The 26,508-nt window shown below is 38.5% G+C and overlaps 3 protein-coding genes across 5 annotated transcripts; 2 read left to right on the plus strand and 1 right to left on the minus strand.

Moving 5' to 3' along the window:
* Nucleotides 1-1,104: 1,104 nt before the first annotated feature.
* On the plus strand, nt 1,105-7,019 carry LOC117289755. 2 transcript variants are annotated; one of them, XM_033771020.1, is made up of 3 exons: nt 1,105-1,585; nt 2,649-2,717; nt 3,866-7,019. In XM_033771020.1, exons 2-3 carry the CDS (start codon nt 2,694-2,696, stop codon nt 5,240-5,242), a joined length of 1,401 nt encoding a protein of 466 aa, XP_033626911.1. In that variant the 5' UTR covers nt 1,105-1,585; nt 2,649-2,693; the 3' UTR covers nt 5,243-7,019. The 2 variants fall into 2 exon arrangements, with proteins under 2 accessions (XP_033626911.1, XP_033626912.1); XM_033771021.1 differs by lacking the exon at nt 1,105-1,585 and having other exon boundaries at nt 2,562-2,717.
* A 1,719-nt stretch (nt 7,020-8,738) lies between these two features.
* On the minus strand, nt 8,739-18,216 carry LOC117289395 (histamine N-methyltransferase-like). The gene is made up of 5 exons (XM_033770500.1): nt 18,175-18,216; nt 17,407-17,625; nt 12,098-12,332; nt 10,476-10,796; nt 8,739-9,174 (listed from the first exon to the last, which is right to left on the minus strand). The coding sequence occupies exons 3-5, from the start codon at nt 12,300-12,302 to the stop codon at nt 8,816-8,818; spliced, it is 885 nt and encodes a 294-aa protein (XP_033626391.1). The 5' UTR covers nt 12,303-12,332; nt 17,407-17,625; nt 18,175-18,216; the 3' UTR covers nt 8,739-8,815.
* Nucleotides 17,629-26,176, plus strand: LOC117289394 (histamine N-methyltransferase-like). 2 transcript variants are annotated; one of them, XM_033770499.1, is made up of 4 exons: nt 17,629-17,827; nt 21,660-21,911; nt 24,107-24,427; nt 25,729-26,176. In XM_033770499.1, the coding sequence occupies exons 2-4, from the start codon at nt 21,707-21,709 to the stop codon at nt 26,085-26,087; spliced, it is 885 nt and encodes a 294-aa protein (XP_033626390.1). In that variant the 5' UTR covers nt 17,629-17,827; nt 21,660-21,706; the 3' UTR covers nt 26,088-26,176. The 2 variants fall into 2 exon arrangements, with proteins under 2 accessions (XP_033626390.1, XP_033626389.1); XM_033770498.1 differs by lacking the exon at nt 17,629-17,827 and adding an exon at nt 18,916-19,009.
* Nucleotides 26,177-26,508: the final 332 nt, after the last annotated feature.

Consider the following 26,508-nt stretch of genomic DNA (forward strand, 5'->3'; position numbering starts at 1 on the left):
AATCTTCTTTATGTCTGTCTTGTCCTTGTTTCGTGATTCGCTGTTTGTTTGCTCGTCTGTATAAGGCTGTTTTCTACAAGCATCGGCTTACTATAACATGTTCTCGCTCCTCTCTTGTTAATAGTTCATTCCTATTTCATTTATTATTTGCTTCTTATATTAATGGTGTATACTTAAAACACTTTTGATTGTGTTACCTTGTTATGTACTAATACGTACCCTTCGATGGAGAAGTAGTTCGTAGTGGCAGGTCACTCCATGGAGAGGATATACAGACTACTGTGTTTATGCTCTGTCCCGTCCTGTGTGCTCCGTGCCGAAAGTCGAAAGCTCGCTACTGATTGTGGCCGGCCACGGACGATGACAGGGAGGTAAAGCGTAGACTTGTGGACAAGTCGTTAAATCGGCCCCACGCGATAAGATAGTCGAGTTGCAGCGGTGCTCCCCCGAAATCACTGCTCTCGCGCGAACTGCTGGCTCCCCGATTGAACTGCTGGCTCCCCGATTAGAAATCGGGGAGCCAGCAGTTCGCTCTCGCGAGCACCGCTACAACTCGACTATCTTACCGCGTGGGGCCGATTTAACGACTTGTCTAGGTAAAGCGTTGTTTAGAATTTCTTGTTTCGCGTTTTTATTTTGCATGACCTGACACACCGGATGTTAGCAGCTTAAATTGCAGGAATGATCTCGATCTACGTTTACATTTGTTTTTTGATCGCCCGTTAGGGATCTGATCTCCCTTTAATCTCTCAATAAAGGGAGTTCAACAAGGAGGATCTGAGCCTGATCCTGATCGCGTTCACACTAGCCGGTGATCTCCCGTTGATCGCCCTTTCGAGATAAGATCTTCCGTTGATCCTCCTAGCAGGATCAAGTGTGAACGCAGTGATAGTGACAGGCTATGAGGCGCCAAGTTTAAACTTATCATTGACGCAGTTATTTACAAAAAAATTCATCATTATACAATATATAATTTATTATTTACCCATTATTTAATCTTTATTTACAAATAATCAGTTTTGAACAACAGTTTGAACTGGTTTACTTGTATTTTTGAATTTATATTTGAAATTTAAAAACAAAAACACAAGCAAAAACAAGAGGTGTTCCGGGCGGACTGCCCGAACACCTAATAAGTAAAAAATTCCGTCTTCGCCACTCGGTGCGTTGTCTAACCATGGAGGTAGAAATATTTCTGCCTGCTACCTCCATGGTCTCACCATCCAGTCGCTTTGCTTGATTGTGGCTAAACCAAGATATCAGAGCCCAGAATGATCTAGACGGTGGGTGACTTGGCTCAATGGAGGGATTTCCTTATTCAACAGTTCAATAGAATTAAGCGATTATATAAGTCTTTGTTGGGCGTATTCGTTGAGAGCTCATTCACCGGTGTTTACGCGGATTTCTTGGTCGTGTATGACATGGCAATACCGTGTATGGACGGGCTGGAGACATATATGGACGGGCTGGAGACATAATTGTGCATTCGGTATACTACACTGAAATTTCAATGTGCAACCTTGGATCTTTCTTGAGAGAGAATTCGAAACTGTCTTTTCACTTCAACACTTCAACTTTACACCAGGTAAATTAAGTATGTGTATTTCTATAATATCAGAGAGTGGAACAGTACATTCGTTGTACAATTATTTTGTTTTATTATTTGTTGCATTTTAAATTAGGCACTATTTAAGTAATTATCTTATACGAAGGAAACTATCTAGTGAAATCCATGCCCAATCGTACGTGTTAGATATTTGGTCATCAGTGGCTGTATAGCACAGCAGAACATGGCGCTATTCAGTCGGACCATGGAGGAAACTCTACCGGAAAAGTTTCCGTACGGCGCCACCACTTTTTATTTCGATATGAAATACCTACTTTACCTCAATGAGATATCCCTCTTTGTAACAAATTAGTAAAAAAAGTGGTGGCGCGAAACGTAAAGTTATCCCAACTATGTGGTACCCACTTTTAAAAATGAGAAACATATGTTCATCATTTTGACACCTGCTGCTCCCATGGTTTACAGGATTCAATCACACACACTATCACATGTTTAAGGTTATACCATGGTAGACTTGTGGACAAGTCGTTAAATCGGTCCCACGCGGTGAGATAGTCGAGTTGTGGCGAGACTATCTCACCGCGTGGGGTCGATTTAACGACTTGTCCACAAGTCTAATACCATGGAGGTAGAATTATTTCTACCGCCATGGACATGTACATGTACATGTCGAAAAAATGGGTAAAAACTTATACATGTACTTAGAAATGTTGTGAAAATTTAAACAATGGAGAGCTGTTGGTAAAAAACATTTTCAGAAACGGTTCTCTCTGAATAGCGTAGTTTTTTGAGGTAGAAAGAGGTATTTTTTCTCTCTAATTTTAGAAGACTTCAGGCGTGATGCCTAATGATACATTGTATCTACTATCTGCAAAGCAGGCACATTTTTGTGAAGTATTTGTGTGTTCTTCATTTTTATTCTCTTGCAATTTCGATGACCAATTGGGTTTAAATTTTCACATATTTTGTTAGTTTATGCATAATTATGCTGCAATACACCAATTCAGAATACTGGTCTTTGACAATTACACAAAGGTGTCCATGTTTTTAATATGAAAACACAATATTATATTCATTTCAGAATCGGAATTTTTAGGGAGCAAGCCTCCAAGGGTCAGCCAGTGGCATGGAGCTCAAAATGGCGAGAGCGGTAAGTAAAGTATTATTTTCTTGATAAAACACTTTACTTTTTTTTTAAGCCCATAGTCAATGGTTTTATTTCAAGAGTCAATAAGCAATACCTTACTGTATTTCAAGCACGAAACGTTTATGACCAGTCCGGCAAATTTAGTGCTCGGTTGTCAGGAATGCCAGTCAACACGCCTCCGCAAGTTGCTTCCTACAAAATCGCACATATAGACAATGTATTGCATGCACGAACCACAAAGCAGAAAGTTGAAAATAGAAAGTTGATTGACTTGAAAACTAGGTAGGCCTAGATGAGTTAATATCCATATATATTAAAGATAAGATGAATTAAGGCAGGGCTTCAAATTTAAGCCTCTTTTTACAAGTATTTTACAAAAAAAATATAAAAAAAAATAAAGTACAACCTTGGGAGAAAATGGACTCTCTCTACCACCGTGCATGGACATAAAAGCTTATGGTGCACCTCGTCAACTCGCAAACAGTGCAAAATGCAAAATAAAATTAAAGCCAGCTTTTTACAGTAGCGGGGAAATTATAGATTGACTCATAAACTTATACTTTGGTAACAAACTGTGAAGTTTGATTGGTCGAGAACCAATCATGTGACGCGCATCACAAACGCATGTTACATGGCTCGACGCGCCGGGTAACATGAAAAGTGATGTACACCGGTGTACATCACCTTGATCGTTCCCGGCGTTGGTCGATTTCCAGCGCTGTGTACTACACAAGCGCGGGTTCGAGGGACATGTTTCTCGTTCGTCTGCTTATTAAACAATGAATAGTCCGTCGTAATAATGTTTGAAGATGACAACAGAACTTCGAGAAGAGGAATACCAATTACAAAGGTATAACAAAACAATTGTTGCACGCTGTGACTGGGGTCGCGTCAGGCCAATAACTATGTTTTGCAGAAGTTATGTTATAAAGGAGAATAGACCTTTTTCGTAAATACCATTGCGCAAGCGCAGACTATTGAATGAGGTGCATTGTAGGATAGATATGGATAAAATTTGGACACCAGCTAGACCACAATGCACCTAATTCCAAGCTTTACGCGCGCGCCCCAGTATTTTGCGAAAAGGTCTATAGACGAGAAAGTGTAGATTCCAATTGACTCCAGTCTTTGTTCTTAATTTTTCTCTTTAGAAAGAAATCTTCATGTGCGTTGTAATCGTCGGTCTGATTGTTCAAGGATGTTTCTTATTGATGACTTCAAGCGTTCACAAACATAAGAACATTGTAATCATGACGAACATTCGGGCCATGACAAACGACATCAACCATCTTGCAATAGAGCGCCACCAGCGCTCAAACAACGAGAGTGAACAATTAATTGCGAACGATGTAGATAAACAAATTCCGCAGCAAAGGGTTGCCTCGACCAAGTTGTTGACCATTGATCAAGCCACTGTCAAGAAGACGTCTCCAAACTCGTCCACGGAGGGCCGCTGCCATTACAGGGTCCAAGTGTACGACAAAAATGGAAAACTTTCTGTACACAAACCAGTGCTTAAAAATGTTGTTAAACGATCTACAGGTGGAGCAGTTGTACGATCCACCATACCCTGCGACAATCAGTGCACTATTGAGCTCACTCTCGCTGATGAAAAGAACAAGTTTGAAGGAATGGATGCAGTTGTCTTCCATTTCATGAAACTCCTTATTCCGAAACCTCTTCCAGAGCCGGCACATCCCAACCAGACGTGGATATATCACTCGTGGGAGTCCCCGCGTTCAAACAACGGCGAAGGTTTAAAGATCAACCGTCTACCTGTCCACGCCACGTGGACATACCACCGGGGCTCGGAGATCGTCACTCCGTACGGATTCTACCGGCCAGGGGTCCCAATGACAAACCAGACGAAATCACCCCAGGAATGGGTTAAAGGAAAGAGGAAATTGGTAGCGTGGATGGCCAGTAACTGTGTTAACACCTTCTGGCCAAGGAGTGCCTTTGTGAGCGAATTGAAGAAATTGGTTCCCGTGGATACTTATGGAGCGTGCGGATCGTTGAAATGCACACCGAGCTGGTCAAAGAAATGCACGGTGGACTTACTGCGACAGTATAAGTTCTACCTGTCTCTGGAGAATGCGGAATGCAGTGATTACATCACGGAGAAACTCTGGCAGAAACCGCTGATGCAAGGAGTGGTTCCAATCGTCTACGGTCCCAACAGAAAAGTCTACGAGGATCTCACACCTCCAAATTCATTCATATACGTTGGTGATTACACGAACATGAAAGAACTAGCGGATTACCTCAAACTGTTGGACTCCAAACCCGAGCTGTATGCCCAATATTTAGCGTGGCAGTACAAGGGTAGCATTGGACTTCCTAAACCGATGCACGAGTCACATGAACCTACCATCTTCTGCAATCTTATACCGACGATAGAGAAAGTTAGACGGGGGGAGTTGAAGAGAGTGCCGGTCGGACAAAGCAAATTTGCAAGAGCGTGTAGGGCTCCCGTTAAAGGTCGATCGGTCTCAATTTACGGTGTACGGAAATGGGACCCTTGGTAAAATAATATTTATAAAAATGTATTGATTTATAGTGTGTCCTTCCATAAAAATATACACAAGCGCGTAACAAAATATAGGCAATGCTTACAAAGCTAACAACTGGTAAAGGCTAGGAAATACGAAAATCCACCCTAAAGAAGGAAGACAAAATTATTCACATGGCAGGGAAAAGCGGCCATCTTGGATTTATTAATAAGCAAAAGTTTAAAACGCGATTAGGTTAACAAAATACTACTACTAATAATATTCAACAAATAGTTAATGGCCTGACGGTTCGACCCTAGCAGAGTCTTAATAATATTAATAAAGTTTAATAGTTCATTTTGATCAGTCTTCGGTTTTTTATTTTTTTTCAATTCGGAAAATAAATGTTCCAAAAGAAGGTTTTAGTCGGCAAAAAATTAGAGTTTACAGGTAACAGAGCGCACCTTAAAGGGACACGTTGCCTTGGATCGGACGAGTTGGTCTATAATAGGGTTTAAGGCGTAACGCAGTAAACAGATTTAACACCGGGAAATATACACACATGTTACAGTCGGGGCTAAGCAAGTGTGATTGTCAGGGTGCATTCAGACGTGTTTCCATTGTTCTTTTCAACCAACCAAAGCAAGGCATTTCGGGGTAAGGGTGCTTGTCTTTCTGCTGGGAACCGTCATTGAATATTCTGCCACCAAGGAGTTAAGATAGATTGTATAGTTTCGCAAAATTCCCTCCCTCCCTCCCGTGGGATTAATGGAAGGGTCAGGGTATGACGGCATACGTGATACAGATTGAGTTGACTAATAATCTTATAACTTTAACGTAGCTAAATTAAAGCGGTAAGTTTAGGTTTTTCCTATAAACAAGCTAATAGGCATGGAAGCCTGTGAGGAAAGTGGTAAATTAATTTATGTGAATTGATATGGATAAATATGGTGGTAATAAAATGATGTGATTGTATAAATAAAGAAGTAAATTAAATTGGTACCTTCTTGGCAACTCGCTGGAAGTGGGAACCTCATTGACCCGGAGTTTCTCCAGTCAATGAGTGCATTTATAATAATAATTGTAAATGGTCTGGTACCTTCTTTGGCAAATCGCTGAGAAGTGGGAACCTTTGCGGATTGGAATTTTACCGTTCGCAAAGTGAGGAATTGGGAACCTTTGCGGATTGGCCGCAAAGTGTATTTATAATTGGAATTGGTATACTTCTTTATGAGTGGATATCACTGGATGGAATTAAATAAAGGGAAATCCCTTATATTATTATTAATTGGCGTTTTACCACTGAATTCAGAGTACGGAATAAGTTAACTCTTGGCAGGGTTCACTACAACAACAAATCCTTGTGTCTGTGTATATTTATCAGGTGGTAAAAAGCGTTTATAACCGTTTGTCATTAAATGCATATGGTTGGAAAGATGTTTTAAAAGTAGAACACCAATAGTGCAATACCAAATGTGTCCAGTGTCTTTAACAATACACTGACAAATAAACCCAAAGTAAATTTACATAATTCGTTTTGATATTATAACAAAGAGCAAAGCATTATAAAATGTTCAACTATTAACAGCTGATCGACAGGGATTTTGACTATAGGCAATATCAGTTTGTTTGGTTTTTAGCCAGAAATGTTCTATAAAATTATTTAAATAAATGTTTGCATACCATGCAAGCAAGGCAAGTCACAACTTTATTAAAAGCCTCAATTATCCTATAAAGATGAAAGTTTAGGGCCCAATTTCATAGAGCTGCTCAAGCACAAAAATGTGCTGAAAGGCAGTGGACACTATTGGTAATTACTCAAAATAATTATTAGCATAAAACATTACTTGGTAACAAGTAATGGGGAGAGGTTGATAGTATAAAACATTGTGAGAAACGGCTACCTCTGAAGTGAAGTAGTTTTCGAGAAAGAAGTAATTTTCCACGAATTTGATTTCGATACCTCAAGTTAGAATTTGAAGTCTAGAAATCAAGCATCTAGCACATAACTTCGTGTGACAAGGGTGTTTTCTTTCATAGTTATCTCGCAACTCCGACGACCAATAGAGCTCAAATTTCACATCAACAAACGCCAAGGATGTTAGCGTGGGTGCCACAAATATTCATAGCATTATGTAACAATTTAAATGTTTACAATGAGTTTTACCTGCGACGTTATTTCTTGATTTGTGCTATCTATAAGCATAAGTTCCAATTTGAAAAATCGTTATATTGTAATTTTCTTTTCTTTTTAACTGGTTAATAATTTATTTATCCGTCAACGAAGTCGAACCATGTCGACCAGTGATGAACCTGTCACAGTACTAAGGAATTTGTCGAAGATATAAGATGTATCAAATGCAATTGTTGGGATTAACTTGAAAATTAGTAAGAATAAATTTTACTGAGGTGGCAATATGGTTGTACTAAGTTTAGAGGTAATTTCTCACTCAAATTATGAAAAGACTTCAGACCTGAAGCCTTTTATTGGCCGTATGAAAGCATACAAATTTGGTCGTTTTTTCTTGCATTATTCTTTTGATGACGATTGAGTCGATAATTTCACGGCTATGTTGTTATGCATGTTAAGATACACCAAGTGAGAATCTGGACCCAATTTCATAGAGCTGCTAACCACAAAAATTTGCTTAGCATGAAATGTTTGCCTTGACAAAAAGAGGATTACCACCCAAATTTCCATGTGATTTTCAGGATAAGCAAGCAACAGCTGATAACCAGTAACAAGCAATATGCCATATGGAAATTTTGTTGGTAATCCTAGCTGTTTTTATCAATGAAGAAATTTCATGCTAAGCAAATTTGTGTGCTTAGCAGCTCTAAGAATTTGTGCCCGGCTGGTCTTTGACAATTATCAACGGTGATAGGTCTTTGTTGATTGTATTCGTGAGTTCATATCGAGGGTATGCACAGGCAACTTCGGTAGTGCTGTGTGTACTGTGTACAGTACATGTACATTGTACAGTACACTGACAACCCATACGGGTTAAACACGATCTTCTCATCCCGTTCCGAGCCCCGTGGATCTTTAGAGAACTCCATGGTTTTTAACAAAAGTCATTGCTGAAGGTAATGACTACGAAAATTCTCCACAAAAACGTCAGTCAAAATTTAAGTAAGTTTATTACAAAAGACTACACTGTTGCATTGGGCGCATGGCCATTAAAAAAATTTCGCGTCGCGTTTTTTCAAAAAAATATTTTAGCCAGTGCCTTTAAAGGGAAGGTACACGTTTGGTAATTGTTCAAAACGAATAATATTAACTTAAAAACTGACTTGGTAACGAGCATTGGAGAGCTGTTGATAATATAAAACATTGTTCGAAACGACTCCCTCTGAAGTAACGTAGTTTTTGAGAAAGAGGTAATTTTTCACTAAAATAATAAAAGACTTCTAGCTAGAAGTCTTTTATTCCTATCTGCAAGCACACAAATTCGTCCAACAAGGGTATTTTTTCTTTCATCAATTTTTCTCGCAACTTCGATGACCAAATGAGCCCAAATTTTCTCAGGCTTGTTATTTTATGCTTACGGTGGGATACACCAAGTGAGAACACTGGTCTTTGACAATTAGCAAACGTGTACAGGGCCTTTAATTAGACGGCTTCGTAACGATAACTGCCTCCCAATCATTACTCATGAGGATTTTTCTCCCGTCTTTCTTAGAGCACTCACTGCTGGCCATATGCTCTATCACCTCCTTATACTTGGTCGCTGATGCCGTCTTCTTGAATTCGCTCACTTGAAGACAGAAATCAAGCAAGAGATCCCCGTCCTCAGATGTCTCGTCAAAGCATTTGGTGATATCCATTTCAGAAGTGTATCGACTCAGGGCATAAGGGATGTCATGGCGATCGAACGAGCTAAGCAGATCAGCTAAGCTAGACTCACGCAGACCATGTTTCAACATGTCGGGCATACGAGACCTAAACTTCCACAAGCCACATTGGTCTGAAAGAGAAAACAATACATCCCGAGTACGAGATGTTGTATTCTGAAAAATCGTAAATTAACCTCCAGCAGATTTCAATCCCATCTCGAGTTAGGATGAGTAAACTCGTCCTACCTCAAAAGGTTGGACAAAGGAGGGTCCCCGATTGCAGGTGTTTACACACTTGCGTGTAGTGTGTGGGGGTGTGTGTGTGTAAAAAAAACAAAATTAATATTCTTTATCCCCAATGCAAATTTAACATCTATTATTAATTCCTAAGTTGGGAAGAGTTTGGTGAAATCGACGGCTAAGTCAGAGAGCTGGGACCTTACATAAAACCCTATACATGTATGTTGCACTGCAAGTAAGCAACTAGCTATTAAAGGCAGTGGACACTATTGGTAATTTCTCAAAATAATTGTTAGCATAAAACCTCACTTGGTAATGAGTAATGGGGAGCTGTTGATAGTATAAAACATTGTGAGAAACGGCTCCCTCTGAAGTGACACAGTTTTCGAGAAAGGAGTAATTTTCCACGAATTTGATTTCGAGACATCAGATTTAGAACTTGAGGCCTCGAAATCAAACATCTAAACGCACACAACTTCGTGTGACAAGGGTGTTTTTTCTTTCATTATTATCTCGCAACTGCGATGACCGATTGAGCTCAAATTTTCACAGGTTTGTCATTTTATGCATATGTGGAGATACACCAAGTGAGAATACTGGTCTTTGGATAGTGCTTCTTCTTTGTTATTACTGTGAGTACGAATTTAGTTAAAATACTATTTCCCATGACTTCTACAAGAGAATGCGCTTAAGAAACACAATTGAAGTTTGAGCGGTCATGGAAAGATCGTGTGCCCACTGATTTTTTTTTTTACAATATAGGCTGGTCCGCAGCTGTCTCAAAGGAAGCCCCATGTGCGTCTGAAGCTGACCGTTGCTGTTGTTCAATGTTTGCCCCCAAAAAAGTAATTCTACCGGTTCCAAGTCTGCCATCGCGGCCTTTAGTCTACTTTTTAAACTGTTCACTTATTGTACGTCATTTTCTTAATCTTTTGCAATTTTTACTGTCATGCGCCCTCGAACAGGCTGGTCCTGGAGAGAGCGCAATATAAGATCAACAAATTATTGTTATTAATATTGTTATTTCCTTATTGCCCGAAGAAGCGCCCTCTTGTTAGATTAACCTCAGTCACCAGCCTGAGCTAATCAGTGGGGCGTTTTTCGTGGCTGATGCAGTGGTATAACAACCGAGATCTCAGACTTGAAATCAAGTCTGGTGCCAATGTAGCTGCATGAATTCTTGTTTGTTTACCTGATAAGAGAATCGAAATCATTATGCCACCAGGTTCCAGTAGATCGTACAGATACATCAAGGAACTTTCTATGTCATCCACGTCGTACAGGGAGTGAATAGCGCTGATGAAATGAAACTTGGTTCCAACTCCGTCAGTATCTCTGTATTGTTCAAGGGTTTGCTGTCGCCAGTCAAACTTCACACCTAGTAGTTCGTGTCCCTTGGTTTGAACCAATGCCTTGTACTTTATAATTTGATCTTCATCTGGTTCAACTACACGGTTAGTGATGATAGGACATTTCTTCAGTAGTGCGGTCAAAAATGGAAACTCCACTTCCCCTGTGAACAGTTACCAAAAAAAAGCATATATTGCGCGGGTCATTAAAAGGACACTTATTATATTTCTTGCAATTTTATCACATTTAAATTAAACATTAATGATGGACTGGTTAGGATAAGAGAACCACCTTGTGTGACTGAAAGTATTCGATAAAGATTTTGAGGCACTGTATGGTGAGGTATCAATGTTTTGCGGTAACATGTGTATCTACTTGCCGGGTAGAATATGCTTTTTTTGAGAGAGAACTTGTCTTGTAAAATTCTACCACCACGGAGTAGATTTTCGGAATTCGGGGGACTTCTCAATTCTGAAAAGAACTGTCCTGTTATTTAACTACTAGGGCCTACTTTAATAGGCGGAAGGCAGAAAAACGGCTGGGAATATACTATTTATTATTATTATTATTGTTTTTGGTCTCAACGTTTCGACTAGCTTGCTTCTAAGAGAGATTGTTACATAATAATCTGCCCGCAAGAATGCTGTGTTCGTTTTTCACCACCTGAATGTACACAAACTCTCCGATTGTTTTATGCAAGGTGATTATTAGGTTGTGATAATCATAGATTAATCAAAAATTATACTGTCAAGGCGTGGTTTTTTATTTTTTATTTTTTTTAATAGAGGCCGTGTTTGCTGCCAAAACGCACTATTTCTTTGACTCAACACTTGAGGTTATGGTGATCAACTACTGGAGTGCGTTTTGGCGACCCCAACCAACTCAACAAGTCGGTTACCGGTTGGTCCGAACAGCATCGTCACCGCGCTCAACCCAACACGCGAAAACGCTCAACCGATAACCAATGTTTCTGGTTGGGGTCGCCAAAACGCGCTCCTGATGGGTAGTCGATTGTTGGGTACATTTTGACACAATGGAGTTGGGTAAGAAATTTAACGCATAGTTGGGTAGCCGCTTTACACAGAAATTGAGTAAATTACGACGCAACCTCTGATGCGTAGCGTTTTACCCTCCAAACGACCATGTTCCCTTTTGAACACCACAAAAAGTAAATTTTGCTCAATAATGGGAATTTTTCTTACAGTGTAGTCATCGTCAGAGGACTTCTATATTAAAGTTTATAATACATGTACACGAAATCAATACTTTGCTGGTTGATGGCCAAGTTTGACTAATTTCTAGTTTTTAGTGCAATTGAACTCACGGGCATTAATTCATGGAGGATGCTAATAAAAAATAAAAAACCTGTCCAGTTTAAAATTTATATCTGGGTTTCGAGATTCACATGTTGTTGTTTTTTATCAAGATTGTTATTGTTACAAATGATTTTAAACACTGCCTTACCAGATCCACTGCCTACTCCTAAGACACGGAGCTCATTGTCTTGGTTTAAGTTTGGGAGATGAGGGACGATCTTGTCGAGTAGCACTGTCTTGGTCCAAGTGTCCTGATGTTCGTACTTGGCAGAATACACAAGGAAAGTCTCATACGCCTTGAAGTAGCGGTCCCGGTTGTCAAACAAACTCATCAATGGCTTAGAAGCTGCCATAATGTCTACCCTTGTACCCTTCTACCCTTGCTGTAAAAAGAAAATAATAATAATAATAATAATAATAATAATAGTAATAGTAATAGTAATAGTAATAGTAATAGTAATAGTAATAGTAATAGTAATAGTAATAGTAATAGTAATAGTAATAGTAATAGTAATAGTAATAGTAATAGTAATAGTAATAGTAATAGTAATAGTAATAGTAATAGTAATAGTAATAATAATAATAATAATAATAATAATAATAATAATAATAATAATAATAGTAATAGTAATAGTAATAGTAATAGTAATAGTAATAGTAATAGTAATAGTAATAGTAATAGTAATAGTAATAGTAATAGTAATAGTAATAGTAATAGTAATGATAGTGATAGTGATAGTGATAGTGATAGTGATAGTGATAGTGATAGTGATAGTGATAGTGATAGTGATAGTGATAGTGATAGTGATAGTGATAGTGATAGTGATAGTGATAGTGATAGTGATAGTGATAGTGATAGTGATAGTGATAGTGATAGTGATAGTGATAGTGATAGTGATAGTGATAGTGATAGTGATAGTGATAGTGATAGTGATAGTGATAGTGATAGTGATAGTGATAGTGATAGTGATAGTGATAGTGATAGTGATAGTGATAGTGATAGTGATAGTGATAGTGATAGTGATAGTGATAGTGATAGTGATAGTGATAGTGATAGTGATAGTGATAGTGATAGTGATAGTGATAGTGATAGTGATAGTGATAGTGATAGTGATAGTGATAGTGATAGTGATAGTGATAGTGATAGTGATAGTGATAGTGATAGTGATAGTGATAGTGATAGTGATAGTGATAGTGATAGTGATAGTGATAGTGATAGTGATAGTGATAGTGATAGTGATAGTGATAGTGATAGTGATAGTGATAGTGATAGTGATAGTGATAGTGATAGTGATAGTGATAGTGATAGTGATAGTGATAGTGATAGTGATAGTGATAGTGATAGTGATAGTGATAGTGATAGTGATAGTGATAGTGATAGTGATAGTGATAGTGATAGTGATAGTGATAGTGATAGTGATAGTGATAGTGATAGTGATAGTGATAGTGATAGTGATAGTGATAGTGATAGTGATAGTGATAGTGATAGTGATAGTGATAGTGATAGTGATAGTGATAGTGATAGTGATAGTGATAGTGATAGTGATAGTGATAGTGATAGTGATAGTGATAGTGATAGTGATAGTGATAGTGATAGTGATAGTGATAGTGATAGTGATAGTGATAGTGATAGTGATAGTGATAGTGATAGTGATAGTGATAGTGATAGTGATAGTGATAGTGATAGTGATAGTGATAGTGATAGTGATAGTGATAGTGATAGTGATAGTGATAGTGATAGTGATAGTGATAGTGATAGTGATAGTGATAGTGATAGTGATAGTGATAGTGATAGTGATAGTGATAGTGATAGTGATAGTGATAGTGATAGTGATAGTGATAGTGATAGTGATAGTGATAGTGATAGTGATAGTGATAGTGATAGTGATAGTGATAGTGATAGTGATAGTGATAGTGATAGTGATAGTGATAGTGATAGTGATAGTGATAGTGATAGTGATAGTGATAGTGATAGTGATAGTGATAGTGATAGTGATAGTGATAGTGATAGTGATAGTGATAGTGATAGTGATAGTGATAGTGATAGTGATAGTGATAGTGATAGTGATAGTGATAGTGATAGTGATAGTGATAGTGATAGTGATAGTGATAGTGATAGTGATAGTGATAGTGATAGTGATAGTGATAGTGATAGTGATAGTGATAGTGATAGTGATAGTGATAGTGATAGTGATAGTGATAGTGATAGTGATAGTGATAGTGATAGTGATAGTGATAGTGATAGTGATAGTGATAGTGATAGTGATAGTGATAGTGATAGTGATAGTGATAGTGATAGTGATAGTAATAATAATAATAATAATAATTAGATGAAATAGGGACAAATGTGAGGGTAGATCTGTTACAGAAGGCAGCGCTTTTGGGAACAGCGAGGATCCTGAGAAAGACCCTTGAGATCTAAGGCTACGGGACGTAGCCCGGCTCGAGGAGTTACCGGCACAAAGGAAAATGAGATCTTTCTTTTGCATGCTGTGATAAAATGAAATAATAATAATAATAATAATAATAATAATAATAATAATATAAATAATAATAATAATAAAAATAATAATATTAATAATTATAATAATAATAATAAACATTTATATAGCGCCAAATCCATTAAAAATGCTCCCAGGCGCTTGAAAATTTTAACCACAAAAAACTGAAAAATTAAAGTGTCCACACGCTTTAGGACCACACCATTAAAAACCACAACAATTAGTATGATAATAACAATAATAAAAACCGCATCAATGATATGAAGCAGCAGGGCAGTAAGAACATAGAAAAATACTCTAAAGTTAAAAATGCTTCCCTGAAAAGATGTGTCTTTAGCCCAGATTTAAAGCTACAGAGGGAGTTTTCCTCCCTGAGACAAACATTTAGCTGGTTCCACAAACGAGGTGCTTTTGCAGAGAAAGCTCTGTCACCGTAAGTACATAATCTAGTGTTCAAAGGTTGCAATCTAGTTTTATCTGAGGATGAACGTGTGGTCCTAAGTGAAGTTGAGTTAACCGCCAGCAATAGTTCACAAAGATGATAGCCTGGAGCTAGACTGTTCATACATTTAAAAACTAGCAGACAAATTTTGATCAAATTTTCTAGTACCTGTAAGAATTCTAGCTGCACAATTTTGGACACATTGTAGGGGTGCAATCGTAGATTGAGGAAGACCTGCCAGCAGAGCATTACAATAATCAACCCTGGACATAACTAGAGATGTTATCACCTGTTCAGTAACTGAGTAGGTCAGATATTGTTTAATTTTACTGATGTTATGTAGATGGCCGGTACATGGCATTACGAGCTACTTCACGAATACTACTCAATATTCGTTATAAATATAGTTCATGACTTTAATAGTGCAAGTCAATTCAACGATGGCTCCATTTTTGGTATGTTATTGTTTGTACACCTCATGTGTTCGTCTGTCCTTGTTGTTGCGGTGTTTTTCTTTTTAATTACAGGCCTATACATATGTATCTATGCTGTATATACGCAAGTGACCTGGGCCCAGTTTAAAGGCAGTGGACACTATTGGTATATAGTTACTCAAAATAATTATCATCATAAAACCTCATTTGGTAACGAGTAATGGGGAGAGGTTGATGGTATAAAACATTGTGAGAAACGGCTCCCGCTGAATTGACATAGTTTTCGAGCAAGAAGTATTTTTCCACGAACTTGATTTCGAGACCTCAAGTTTAGAATTTGAGGTCTCGAAAACAACCATGTAAAAGCACACAACTTCGTGTGACAAGGGTGTTTTTTTTCTTTCATTATTATCTCGCAACTTCCACGACCGATTGAGCTAAAATTTTCACAGGTTTGTTATTTTATGTATATGTTGAGATACACCAAGTGAAAAAACTGGTCTTTGACAATTACCAATAGTGTCCAATGTCTTTAATGGTTCTGCTTAAATGTGGATATGGTAGGGACTTCGTGTAAAAGAAACAAAAACGAAATTTAAAATCATAATATTTCACATTGAACGTGCATTTGGGTAGCCGTTTTTTAACTTTTCACATCTGTAGGACACATTTATGGAAAATCCACTTCAACTGTGGTGTGGATGAGTAAAATAAAATTATTGCAAATGGACTCGGAAAATAAATAAGGCGATATTTAACCGACAATAATTGTGACGAATTGGGCTCAATGCGGACGGAATCTAGAGTATTGGCACTATTTGTACCATTATAATAATATGGACAAAAAAAATACTGAAATGAACTCACCTTGATGTCAAAATTTAAATAACGTTGTTTATTGTAACTTCGGACAATCCAGACAAAGGCTTAAAGACACTATGGACATGTTTGGTGATTACTCAAAGTAATTGTTAGCATTAAAATGTACTTGGGAACCATCATTGGATAGCTGTTGATAGTATGAAACATTGTGAGAAACAGCTCCCTCTATTGAGTAACGTAGTTTTTAAAAAAGAAGTAATTTCTCACTCAAATGAAGACTACAGCTGAAACATTTTTATTATGCATCCGAAAGCAAAGTCACAAAGGATATGCAAAACAATTTTTTCTTTCATTATTCCTTTGCAAATTCGATGACTAATTGAGCCCACATTGTCACAAGTTTGTTTTTTGCATTAGGATACACCAAGTGAGAATAATGGTCCTTGACAGTTACCAGACGTGTCCAGTGGCTTTTTAAAATCCAAACACACAAGTCGTCGGTCCAACTGCATGCTTAGAAGCTGCACCAGGCGACTCTTCAAACATTACACTACAGTACTATTTTGTATGCAAGTTGCCAGACACAAGGCCTGGGCTTCAAATCAACTATTTGTCCAGTGTCCGCGGCCTTTGCCACCTACTTCGCCCGTGAATAAAACAGGGTGACCCCCTTTGGCAGTCGTATCGGCCGTAGGCAAATACAAGCATTTTGTTAGGGCTCAGCTCATTGCAGCATAAACAAGTAAAAGGCTGCTCAGGCCACTCTGTGGGTCAAACCAAAGTGTTTCTGTGTCGTATGTGGTAATAAAACAGGGTGGCCCCCTTTGGCAGTCGTATCGGCCGTAGGCTTTGGGTATCATCAATCAGAAGCCTGGTAAGAGCAGCAAGCACTACCTACCCTGCGCTGTAACACAAACCCAGTGAGCGTAACCTTGGACGTAAAATGTCAAGGTACGCATGGGCCCACACACAACAGGCAGGGTAAAGGCTGAGGGATTCCAGAGTGTTGGCTAGTGACTATACAACTAAATATTTATAAAGCGCCTTTACATCAAGATCAAAGCGCTGTACAGAGCAAAACCAATGGAACTATAAATACAACAAATTACATCTGATACAAGTGAGTTTTGTGATATTTTTTTGAACAAAGGCAAAGAGTTATAATTTCTGATGCGTACTGGTAGGTTGTCCCATAACATTCACTATTGGCACTCGATATTTTGTTCATGTGAACATACAAAAAATACTTGCGTCTCACCTTGATGTCAAAAATGAAACAGTTGTTTGTTGTACTTAATCCTATTACGGCCAGCAGGGCGGATGGTCCAAGTCCAAACAAGGCTTTAAAGCAAAATACGGGTCTTGGATTCAACTGATTGGAGGGTCGTCTCGACAAAAAAGACCACCGACTCTTCAAACATTACGTGGTGACCTTCATCAGACGACCATGAACCGTAGTGACGTGTACATGGTGTATCTACCATACAAAAAAACACAAACAAATCTTAGGGAGAAAAAGCTCAAGGAATGGTAGCGAGTCTACGTATTGCTGCTCCGTTTGACGACTACTGATTACATCGGATCCTTTCGAGTAGCGATCGACTCCTGGCGTTTGGAAACTAACATCTACCTGTCTGAAAGGTGAAAGTTAATCGCAAGTTTTCTCATCTTAAGTGCACGTAAGTTGAAAAACAAAACAATAAATGATCACAACTCATGATCCTGAACAACATAAGGTAATTTGGAGCAACTAAAGCGCCGTATATGTAGCACTTTTTTCATCGATGAAGTTTGCCATTTTTTTACGTGTGACAGATACAAATACCCAAAAAGGGGCGGATCGGTGGACTCGCGACATAAATCTGGCCTATACAATACTCAAAATGTAGCCTACAGCTTGTTGGGCTTGACATACTTGGTGATTTAATCATGACCCGGTCATGATTAAATCACCAACAAGCTTTATTGATATTTTATTAAACTATTTTGTGTTCATTCAAAGTCCAAAGAACATGCATGGACCTACCTGTAAATGGCTCCGCTTTTAACATCGGTCTCATCACTGTCACCATTACAGCCCACATTCGATACATGTCTTAAACGCTAAGTTTTCAAAGGTCGCAAAATGCGTGGTAGTTTGATTGCAAATTCCTCCCATTTAAAAAAGTCCTATACTACTCCAACATACCTCATTTTATTCCTTACATTTGTGGAATTACTATGACACATAACAGGGCTTACTAAATGATGACTTTGTCCAGATGTGGTGATTTGAAAATTGGTCCAAAAAATCGTGTACAAAAATTACATTTCACGCGACATGTTCCTGGGCGCCGCCATGTTTTAATGATTCTCCTCTTGTTGGACGTGAGAAGTCAGGGCACCAGGCAAATCTTGCAATCATGAATATCCAAGAGGTAATGTCACGTGACGCGGTATGGCTACGCTGATTTATCAATTTGTGTGGTGTACAAAGTAAATATGAACGAGGTGACGTAGCGCGGTGGTAGTTTCCAGATACAGCGCAGCGCTACGTCACCTTATACATATTCAGTTTTTACTGTACACTCACATAAGCCTAGCGACCATGACGTCACCTTATGGATATTCATGACTCACTACGACCTTTCAAAATGCTCTCAAAACTCGCACTATATCAAACAACGTCAGTGGACCGCCGACAGCAATTTACACAACGCTTCGATTTCATCACAATTTCAATCAAAACAGCTCACTACAACACTTTCAAAATGCTTTCAAAACACGATATAGGTACGCCCCATCATATTTTTTCCTGACTACATAATACTTCAAGCTTGACATGACTTACCTGTGGACGTTTTCTTCTCTACTGGCAGTAGGTAAAGAATAATTGCAACATTAATGTTCGTCAGCTGGTTTGACATGGACGTTTTCCCATTGGTTTGTGCGTAAACTGTGCACGTTGTTTACCGTCACTTTGGATACAAAATGGCTTCTAATCGCGAGTTGTCGCAACTCTCTCAATATACGGCTCTGAACCACTCTTAAAACACAATAAGCCAAGCCCCGTCCCCGTCACCACGTATACTGGGTAGACATGTTTGAAGAGTCGGTGATGGTCTGTTTGCTCGAGACGATCCTCCAATCAGTTTAATCTACGACATGTATTTTGCTTTTTAAACCTTGTTTGGACCGTCCGCCCTGCTGGCCGTAATAAGTTTGAGTACAACAAACAAGAGTCTGTATCATTTTTGACATCAAGGTGAGACGCAAGTATTTTTTATATTCGCATGAACAAAATATCAAGTGGCAATAGTGCCAACACTCAGGAATGCCTCAGCCATTCCCTGTTGAGTGTGGGCCCTATGCGTAACACGTTCAAGGTTTAAAGTCACCTGGAAGTGGTATTTTGTCATAATAAAACTTTTGTCACTAAAAATATGTGTTTTGAGGAGTGGAATATGAATAAACAATTAACTAAGGTTATAAAAAGATTAGTTTCCATGTTATTTACAAATTTGAAAATACGCCCGAGCCAAAATGGGGGTTTCGTGACGTCAATCGCGAGGCGCGATGAATCGGATGCAGTGCCAACACAAGATAGTGACGCTTGGCGCCCAAGCAAAAAACATGCCCTCAAAGTTGAATGTTACAATACCTGATTTTTTTTCACGTTAGGCAAATGCTCCTTTAGGTTCGTTACGTATTTAAGGTACCTTCTTCGACTTCCCCACTAGCTGGGAAAAATTATGGGATGGCGTCATGTTATAGAAAAGAACTTTTCTCTTCATGTCAAAATGTGTCGTGTATGCCGGATATCAAAGCACGACGGCTCGAAGTGCTTGCCGCCCAGCGCTGGAAAAGACTTGCAAACTGACCCCCCATCGTTTTGCTGCATCCAGTAGCAATACACGTGGTCGACATTGCCGGGAAAACTCAAGAAAAAAAAAACGTGTTCGAAACTCACGACTAGGACTTGAATTGTAAAATGCACGTACGTGTGTTCGATGTTCGATCGAGGCACAGGGCCTCGATTGACGTCACAAAAGGGGTAGGCGGAGTCACCTTCCCACACAACTTTACTTATTTTTTCAAACATATTAAATCGTTAAAAACAATTACTCAAAAATTTATTTTATTGTTCAGAAACATATACTCAAATGTAAAAAAAACAAAAAAAAAAAACAAATTATATTTCCAGGTGAATTTAACGGCTGACTGGGATATAGTGTTACAGAACAGGCGAGGTAGTGCTCTGTTCTACCAGCCAGGCTTTTGATTGATGGTACTGGTACCCAAAGCCTACATCCGTACGACTGCCAAAGGGGGTCACCCTGTTTTATTCCCAGGGATTAGTAGGTGGCAACGGCCCCTGGAAAAATAGTTGATTTGAAGCCGAGGCCTTGTGTCTGGCAACTTGCATAAAAAAACAGTACTGTAGTGTAATGTTTAAAGAGTCGCCCGGTGCGGAGACGTACCTTCTAAGCGGTTGGCCCCAAGACCTGTGTATTTGGATTTTAAACGTTTGGTAATTGTCAAAGACCAGTGTTCTCACTTGGTGTATCCTAACGTATGCATTAAACAACAAACCTGTTAAAATGTTTACTCAATTGGTCATTGAATTTGCAAAAGAATAATGAAAGAAAAAGAAGAAAAAAACCTTTTGCATTACTTTGTGTGCTTTTGGATGCATAATAAAATGCTCTGGCTGAAGTTTTTGGTTATTTGAGTGACAAACTACCTCTTTCTCAAAAACTTCGTTACTTCAGAGGGAGCCGTTTCTCACCATGTTTTATACTACCAACCTCTCCCCATTACTCGTTATCAAGTAAGGTTTTATGCTTATAATGATTTTGAGTAATTACCAAACGTGTCCCATGCCTTTAAGCCTTGTTTGGATTGGCCGAAGTTATACCAAACAACGATACCGTATTAAAGACCAGACTTCTCACTTGGAGTATCTCAATATATGCATAAAACAACAAACCTATGAAAACTTGAGCTCAATTGGTCGTCGAAGTAGCGAGATAATAATGAAAGAAAAAACACCCTTGTCACACGAAGTTGTGTGATGCTTGATTTCGAGACCTCAAAATATAATTATGGGGTCTTGAAATCAAATTCGTGAAAAATTACGTTCCTTCAGAGGGAGCCGTTTCTCACAATGTGTTTACTATCAACCTCTCCCACTTACACACATAGTAACCGCAGACCAATTTTGATACCTCACACCATGCAATGGCTAAAATCCAATAATGATGGTAGTACTCGTATGTGTAATCATTTCGGTTCATTGATTAAGAAACTATATTTTGAAACGCAATAGACAAATATTTTTTCTTGAACGGTCATCAGGAACAAAACATCTTTGTTATTAGTCATCCTTGATGATATTTGAACGATGAAGTTCCTCTGTCTAAAACTCATCATCAAAGGAACGTTTAAATTATAAAAATATGTTTCATTTCCAATTGTTTAGTTCACAGTGTGGATTTATTTGTGTTGCTTTACCTTTCTTTCAACTTCAAGTATTTTTTTTGACGGCAAGTTGCATCGGGGAGTATAAGTGTGACATCATGGCGGATTCGAAACCCATGATGGTTTTATTTGACAACCGGGACCGCTGCTTCAAGGCGTATGAGATTTACCTTGTGTATTCTGCCAAGTACGAACATCAGGACACTTGGACCAAGACGGTGCTACTCGACAAGATCGTCCCTCATCTCCCAAACTTAAACCAAGACAATGAGCTCCGTGTCTTAGGAGTAGGCAGTGGATCTGGTGAGGCAATGTTTCAAATCATTCGCTGCAATAACAATCTTCTTTGATAACAAATTGAACTTTTGAATCTCAAAACCTAGATAAATTTAAACTGGACATTTTTAAAAAAAAATTTATGATTATCATCCTTCTTGAATTAATGCCCGTGGGTTCGATTGCACCAAAAAACTCGAAATTAGTCAAACTTGGCCATTGACCTTCAAAGTGTTGATGTCGTGTACACGCACTATACATTTTAACATAGAAATCCCCTGACGATGACTAGAGCAAGCTAGTCGAAACGTTAAAGTCACCTGGAAATATATTTTTTTTCTTTGAAACATAAGAGTATATGCTTACGAACAGTAAAACAATTTTTTTAGTAATTGTTTGTCACGATTTATAAGTTTAAAAAATATATAAAGTTGTTTGGGGGGCTGACTCCGCCCACCCCTTTTGTGACGTCAATCGAGGCAGACTTTGCCTGCAATGCGTATAGTAAACACAAGTACATGTACGTCAAAGTCGTGAGTTGGTAGATTTCAAAAAGTGTTTTTTTCTGCATTCAGCAGCAATACACCTGGTCGGCATTGCCGGATTTTTTTTTTTTTGAAACGTACAAACTCACGACTTGGTCCGTACTTTGCAATTGTGATTACTCTATACGCATTACAGGCAAAGTCTGCCTCGATTGACGTCACGAACAGCGCCCTCTCGGGTCGGGGTCTACTCTTAAAAAGAACTGATTTTTTAAAACCTTAGTTAACTGTTTATTCACATTCCACTCATCAAAACACATATGGGTCATTCCATGTCAGAACAACGCACTTTTTTACCTCATGTCTTCCGATTTTGATACAAATTGCTGTGATTGTAGGTCCTTATGAGCAATGAATGCACACCAATTTTTACCCCGATCGGACTTACCATGTGGTCAGGGCAAAAACCACAAAAAAATGACATTTTTTGGGTAAAATAACACCTTTTTGGTAAATATATTATGTAAGTATATAAATTGACTAATTTGTAACTTACCAACTGTACAAAAATAGTCTTAAAGTTGTAAATTTTGAAGAGCCCAGTTGTTTCTTAGTGGATTCTGATAGACGATGACATGCTCTATCAAGTGATTTTCATTTCGTTGATTTTTGGAATGATGCGTTATTTCAAAAATTGGGTCAAAGGTCACGATAACATATTAAAGATCACAGTGACTTGTACTAAAATAGTCATAAAGTTGTAAATTTTGAAGAGCCCAGTTGTTTCTTAGTGGATTCTGATAGAGGAAGACATGCTCTATCAAGTGATTTTTATTTCCTTAATTTTTGGAATGATACATTATTTCAAAAACTGGGTCAAAGGTCACGATAACATATTAAAGATTACAGTGACCTACATTTCAAAAAAATTATTTTTGAGAAAGGAATTGATTTGAGAATGCAATTCTCATAATTTTGATATCAAATTTGCATATATGTGACAAAAATTGACATGGTTATGACATATTTTTACCAAAAAGGTGGTATTTTACCCTAAAAATGTCAGATTTTAGTGGTTTCTGCCCTGACCACATGGTAAGTCGGATCGGGCTAAAAATTGGTGTGCATTCATTGCTCATTAGGACCTACAAGCACAACAATTTTTATTAAAATCGGAAGACATGAGGTAAAAAAATGTGTTGGTCTGACATGGAATGACCCGTATATTAGTGACAAAAGCTTTATTTTGAAAAAATACCACTTCCAAGTGACTTTAAGACCAAGAACTCACTCCGCGCAGTGAAAGTTTCAGAAATCCCCTCGATCCAAATCTAACGTAAATTCCCAGCCGTTTTTCTGCCTTCCGCCTATTAAAGTAGGCCCTAGTAGGAAAGTTCTTTTCAGAATTGAGAAGTCCCCCCGAATTCCGAAAATCTACTCCGTGGTGGTACAATTATAAAAGCATGCAAGACAAGTTCTCAAAAACATAATCTACCTGGAAAGAGGATAATTATACACATGGTGTTTTATACCGCAAAACAAACAATATATTGATACCTCACCATACAGTGCCCCAAAATCCATATAGATTACTATCAGTCACACAAGGTGGTTTTATCTTATCATAACCAATCCATCATTAATGTTGAATTTAATGGTAAATGTAATAAAATTGCAAGAAATATTAAGTGTCCTTATATTTTGACCGGCGCAATATGCTATTTTGTGTATTCAAAGGGGAAGTGGACTTTCCATTTTTGACGGCACTACTGAAGAAATATCCGATCATCACTAACCGTGTAGTTGAACCAGATGAAGGTCAAATTATAAAGTACAAGGCATTGGTTCAAACCAAGGGACACGAACTACAAGGTGTAAAGTTTGATTGGCGACAGCAAACCCTTGAACAATACAGAGATACTGACGGAGTTGGAACCAAGTTTCATTTCATCAGCGCTATTCACTCCCTGTACGACGTGGATGACATAGACAGTTCCTTGATGTATCTGTACGATCTCCTGGAACCTGGTGGCATAATGATTTCGATTCTCTTATCAGGTAAACAAACAAGAATTCATGCAGCTACATTGGCACCAGACTTGATTTCAAGTCTGAGATCTCGGTTGTTATACCACTGCATCAGCCACGAAAAACGCCCCACTGATTAGCTCAGGCTGGTGACTGAGGTTAATCTAACAAGAGGGCGCTTCTTCGGGCAATAAGGCAATAACAATATTAATAACAATAATTTGTTGATCTTATATTGTGCTCTCTCCAGGACCAGCCTGTTCGAGGGCGCATGACAGTAAAAATTGCAAAAGATTAAGAAAATGACATATAATAAGTGAACAGTTTAAAAAGTAGACTAAAGGCCGCGATGGCAGACTTGGAGCCGGTAGAATTACTTTTTTGGGGGCAAACATTAAACAACGCAACGGTCAGCTTCAGACGCACATGGGGCTTCCTTTGAGACAGCTGCGGACCAGCCTATGTTGTAAAAAAAAAAAAAAATCAGTGGGCACACGACCTTGCCATGACCACTCAAACTTCAATTGTGTTTCTTAAGCGCATTCTCTTGTAGAAGTCATGGGAAATAGTATTTTAACTAAATTCGTACTCACAGTAATAACAAAGAAGAAGCACTATCCAAAGACCAGTATTCTCACTTGGTGTATCTCCACATATGCATAAAATGACAAACCTGTGAAATTTTGAGCTCAATCGGTCATCGCAGTTGCGAGATAATAATGAAAGAAAAAACACCCTTGTCACACGAAGTTGTGTGCGTTTAGATGTTTGATTTCGAGACCTCAAATTCTAAATCTGATGTCTCGAAATCAAATTCGTGGAAAATTACTCCTTTCTCGAAAACTGTGTCACTTCAGAGGGAGCCGTTTCTCACAATGTTTTATACTATCAACAGCTCCCCATTACTCATTACCAAGTGAGGTTTTATGCTAACAATTATTTTGAGAAATTACCAATAGTGTCCACTGCCTTTAATAGCTAGTTGCTTACTTGCAGTGCAACATACATAGGGTTTTATGTAAGGTCCCAGCTCTCTGACTTAGCCGTCGATTTCACCAAACTCTTCCCAACTTAGGAATTAATAATAGATGTTAAATTTGCATTGGGGATAAAGAATATTAATTTTGTTTTTTTTTACACACACACACCCCCACACACTACACGCAAGTGTGTAAACACCTGCAATCGGGGACCCTCCTTTGTCCAACCTTTTGAGGTAGGACGAGTTTACTCATCCTAACTCGAGATGGGATTGAAATCTGCTGGAGGTTAATTTACGATTTTTCAGAATACAACATCTCGTACTCGGGATGTATTGTTTTCTCTTTCAGACCAATGTGGCTTGTGGAAGTTTAGGTCTCGTATGCCCGACATGTTGAAACATGGTCTGCGTGAGTCTAGCTTAGCTGATCTGCTTAGCTCGTTCGATCGCCATGACATCCCTTATGCCCTGAGTCGATACACTTCTGAAATGGATATCACCAAATGCTTTGACGAGACATCTGAGGATGGGGATCTCTTGCTTGATTTCTCTCTTCAAGTGAGCGAATTCAAGAAGACGGCATCAGCGACCAAGTATAAGGAGGTGATAGAGTACATGGCCAGCAGTGAGTGCTCTAAGAAAGACGGGAGTAAAATCCTCATGAGTAATGAGTGGGAGGCAGTTATCGTTACGAAGCCGTCTAATTAAAGGCCCTGTACACGTTTGCTAATTGTCAAAGACCAGTGTTCTCACTTGGTGTATCCCACCGTAAGCATAAAATAACAAGCATGTGGAAATTTGGGCTTAATTGGTCATCGACGTTGCGAGAATTATGAAAGAAAAAATACCCTTGTTGGACGAATTTGTGTGCTTTCAGCTAGAAATATATCTATCTAGAAGTCTGAAAAATTACCTCTTTCTCAAAAACTGCATTACTTAAAGCCAGTGGACACTATTGGTAATTGTCAAAGACTAGCCTTCATAGTTGGTGTATCTCAACATATGCATACAATAACAAACATGTGAAAATTTGAGCTCAATCGGTCATCGAACTTGCGAGATAATAATGAAAGAAAAAACACCCTTTCCACACACGAAGTTCTGTGTGTTTAGATGGTTGATTTCGAGA

The sequence above is a fragment of the Asterias rubens genome, chromosome 4 (assembly GCF_902459465.1).
Source record: "Asterias rubens chromosome 4, eAstRub1.3, whole genome shotgun sequence".
In the NCBI taxonomy this organism is placed as follows: domain Eukaryota; kingdom Metazoa; phylum Echinodermata; class Asteroidea; order Forcipulatida; family Asteriidae; genus Asterias; species Asterias rubens.

Bases quoted from the DNA above. Each gene is read 5' to 3' on its own strand.
- LOC117289394 (XM_033770498.1), top strand. From the start codon at position 18,970: ATGACTTACCTGTGGACGTTTTCTTCTCTACTGGCAGTAG. The intron at 19,010-21,659 runs GTAAAGAATAAT...TTCAACTTCAAG, and splicing joins TTCTTCTCTACTGGCAGTAG to TATTTTTTTTGACGGCAAGT. The intron at 24,428-25,728 runs GTAAACAAACAA...TTTCTCTTTCAG, and splicing joins GATTTCGATTCTCTTATCAG to ACCAATGTGGCTTGTGGAAG.
- LOC117289755 (XM_033771020.1), top strand. From the start codon at position 2,694: ATGGAGCTCAAAATGGCGAGAGCG. The intron at 2,718-3,865 runs GTAAGTAAAGTA...TTTTCTCTTTAG, and splicing joins AGCTCAAAATGGCGAGAGCG to AAAGAAATCTTCATGTGCGT.
- LOC117289395 (XM_033770500.1), bottom strand. From the start codon at position 12,302: ATGGCAGCTTCTAAGCCATTGATGAGTTTGTTTGACAACCGGGACCGC. The intron at 10,797-12,097 runs GTAAGGCAGTGT...AACTGTTCACAG, and splicing joins AGGAGTAGGCAGTGGATCTG to GGGAAGTGGAGTTTCCATTT. The intron at 9,175-10,475 runs GTAAACAAACAA...TTTCTCTTTCAG, and splicing joins GATTTCGATTCTCTTATCAG to ACCAATGTGGCTTGTGGAAG.